Source organism: Berghia stephanieae, chromosome 2, assembly GCF_034508935.2.
Source record: "Berghia stephanieae isolate SIO BIC M18660-M18661 chromosome 2, UCSD_Bste_1.3, whole genome shotgun sequence".
Lineage (NCBI taxonomy): Eukaryota > Metazoa > Mollusca > Gastropoda > Nudibranchia > Aeolidiidae > Berghia > Berghia stephanieae.
The window spans coordinates 57109977-57112627 of record NC_088361.1 but is presented as its reverse complement, the minus strand read 5'-3'; the positions used below and the strand labels follow the sequence as shown (position 1 = coordinate 57112627).

Genomic DNA, 2651 nt, shown 5'->3' with positions numbered 1-2651 from the left:
GTTTTCAACCAACAAAACACTTATTCTTGTTACGACTGCAAAATACTTTTATTGAGTTCATTGTTATTGCCCATTGTAACGGATTACACCACCTAATATGAAAGGGAAATTATTCTATTTTTTTGTTAGATGACCTCTAAAGAGGAAAAAAATTCCAAGCTGCTCATCTTTCCTTGAACCATGCTATATCTCGTTTTCGTTGACGTTTTTTTTTCGTTGGGATGGTTATGGTCTCTTCTTCGTGTTTTTGTTTTAGTCATAGCCCCTTTTTGTAATGCGTGTGTGTATGGTGGGGTTGCTTCGTTAAATATGTGGTTGTTTGTAGAGTTGTTAGTCGTTTGTAAATGCTCTCTGGGATGTTTTTTTATTATAAATGGCGGGTGGTTGCTATGTGCCGTAGGTTGGTAGCTGCCGTTGTCCAGGTTGATAGTTATGTCTAGGAAATCGAATGTCTTTTTGTTGGCTTCGATGGTGATTTTTAGATTGTTGTCCTGGAAGATTTTACATATTTTTTTCTTTATAATTAAAGTCTGTCTCGGTCTTTTGTTGCACAGTGTGAGTCCGTCGTCTCTATTTAGTCCAATGTTTATATCAGTATATTGTAGTTGGGAAAGTAGGTATAATCCGATGAGCTCGCATTTCTCTGCTCCGTCATAGCTTCCCAGGGTGACATCACAGTTTGTGGATTTTTTGTAATACTACTCCGTTGTTGTAGAGTGATGTGGTCTTCGAGTGTAGGAAGATATTATGTGTTTCTTTTTCCGTGATATTGTCAAACGTTTTCGCGAATTGTAGCGCTTTGAGAAGTAGGGATTTCCTGACTGAAGGGTAGAAATTACAAATATCAAAGATAATTGCATTTTGTTGTTGTTTGTTTTCTATGTTTTTGTACCAGTTGATAACTTCTGCGGTGTTTTTTCCATTGATTGAATTCAGTTTCCTTGCGTTTGTTCTCGAGTTCCGTCGTACCTTCCCAAGGTGACATCAAGCTTTGAGTTACTTTTGTACATGCTTCTCCGTTGTTGTACAGTGATGTGTTATTCTTCACTTCATGATGAGAGTGAATGCTCGAAACAATATTGTAGAAGTTGATCATAATTATACTTGAAATATTATATATATATATATATATATATATATAAATATATAAATATATATATATATATATATTATAATAAATGATAAATAAAATGAGATTTTATATAGTGCAATATCCACTAAAAATAAATGTGCTCAAAGCGCTTTACAATATTATATATATATATATATATATATATATATATATATATATATATATATATATATATAAAAGTTCCTCTATATACTCTGACCATCTATTCAACACATCTGTTCTATCCATCAAAACATTGCCATCTTTAGCTTTTATGCATCCTATGCTTGAACATACTCTTTTGCCACTGACTTCTTTTATCTTTTCATGTATAAATTTGCTATTACTGTTTTGTTTTATTTCTATTTCTAGACACTGATCATTTATCCATTTCTCTTTTGCTTCATTACATTTTTTCTTTATTTTCTTTGTTAAGGTTTTATGTTTTTCTACATCTGATTTATATTGCCTTCTTTCTTCCATTAGTCCTAGCACTTCATTAATCATCCACTTCTTATTCTCTTTTCTAGATGTTTGTGGTATATTTTCTTGTATAGCTTCATTAGTTGAGGTTTTAATTCCGTTCCATAATTCATTTGTATCAGTTAGATCTTCTACTTCTAGCAATTGGAATTTGTTTTTTACCTCAATAACAAACTTTTCTTTAAGATCTTGATTTGTTTTCAGAAATCCTACTTCATATTTTGGTTGATGTTTTCCTTTCTTTAATCTTTTTAAATTTATTCTCATTTTGCAGATGACAGGTACATGGTCGCTATCACAATCAGCTCCGGGCAAGGTTTTAACTGATTTTACTGCATTTGGAAAACGTTTCTGGATTAGGATGAAGTCTATTTGGTTTCTAGTTCTATCGCCTGGACTTATCCATGTATATCTTCTTCTTGGATGTTGTTTATACCATGTATTTGAAACAATGAATTCATTTTCTCTACACCAATCAATTAGTCTTTCACCACGTTCATTCCTATCTCCAAGTCCCCGCGGACCAATTATTTCTTCTGTTCTTGAATTGCCTACCTTGGCATTGAAGTCACCCATTATTATTTTTACATCTTGTGATTTTAGTTGCTTCATAGCAAAATCTAGATCTTCATAAAATTTCTCAACTTCTTCATCATCATGTGCTGATTTGGGGCATATACTTGAATTATTCCTATGTCAAATGGTTTTCCTTCTAGTTTCACTACAATTACTCTATCTGAGACACCCCACCATCATTTAATACTTTTAGCGATATTCTGGTCAAATAAAATTCCTACTCCTTTATCATGAGTTAAACCTCCTGAATATATCATTGTTTTGTTCCCTGTTCGGATTAAACCTTTTCCTGTCCACCTAGTTTCTGCTAATCCTAGTAATTGAAATTCCATCCTGTCCATTTCTTGTTTAACATTCTCTAGCTTACCAGTTTGAAACAATGTTCTTACATTCCATGTACCTATTCTATTTGTATCTTTACGAACAGTCACTGGACGACGACCGGGTGCCACCTGCTGTCCATGGCTGTCCCTGCCGAGCG

The 2651-nt window shown here is 33.3% G+C and overlaps 1 protein-coding gene across 1 annotated transcript; it reads right to left on the bottom strand.

The window, feature by feature from the left end:
• Window positions 1-698: 698 nt before the first annotated feature.
• Window positions 699-2170, bottom strand: LOC144963970 (uncharacterized). Its single transcript, XM_078897913.1, has 2 exons — window positions 1409-2170; window positions 699-821 (listed from the first exon to the last, which is right to left on the bottom strand). Exons 1-2 carry the CDS (start codon window positions 2168-2170, stop codon window positions 699-701), a joined length of 885 nt encoding a protein of 294 aa, XP_078754039.1.
• Window positions 2171-2651: the final 481 nt, after the last annotated feature.

Bases quoted from the DNA above. Each gene is read 5' to 3' on its own strand.
- LOC144963970 (XM_078897913.1), bottom strand. From the start codon at position 2,170: ATGGGTGACTTCAATGCCAAGGTAGGCAATTCAAGAACAGAAGAAATA. The intron at 822-1,408 runs GTATGTTCAAGC...TCTACCCTTCAG, and splicing joins AAGAAGTCAGTGGCAAAAGA to TCAGGAAATCCCTACTTCTC.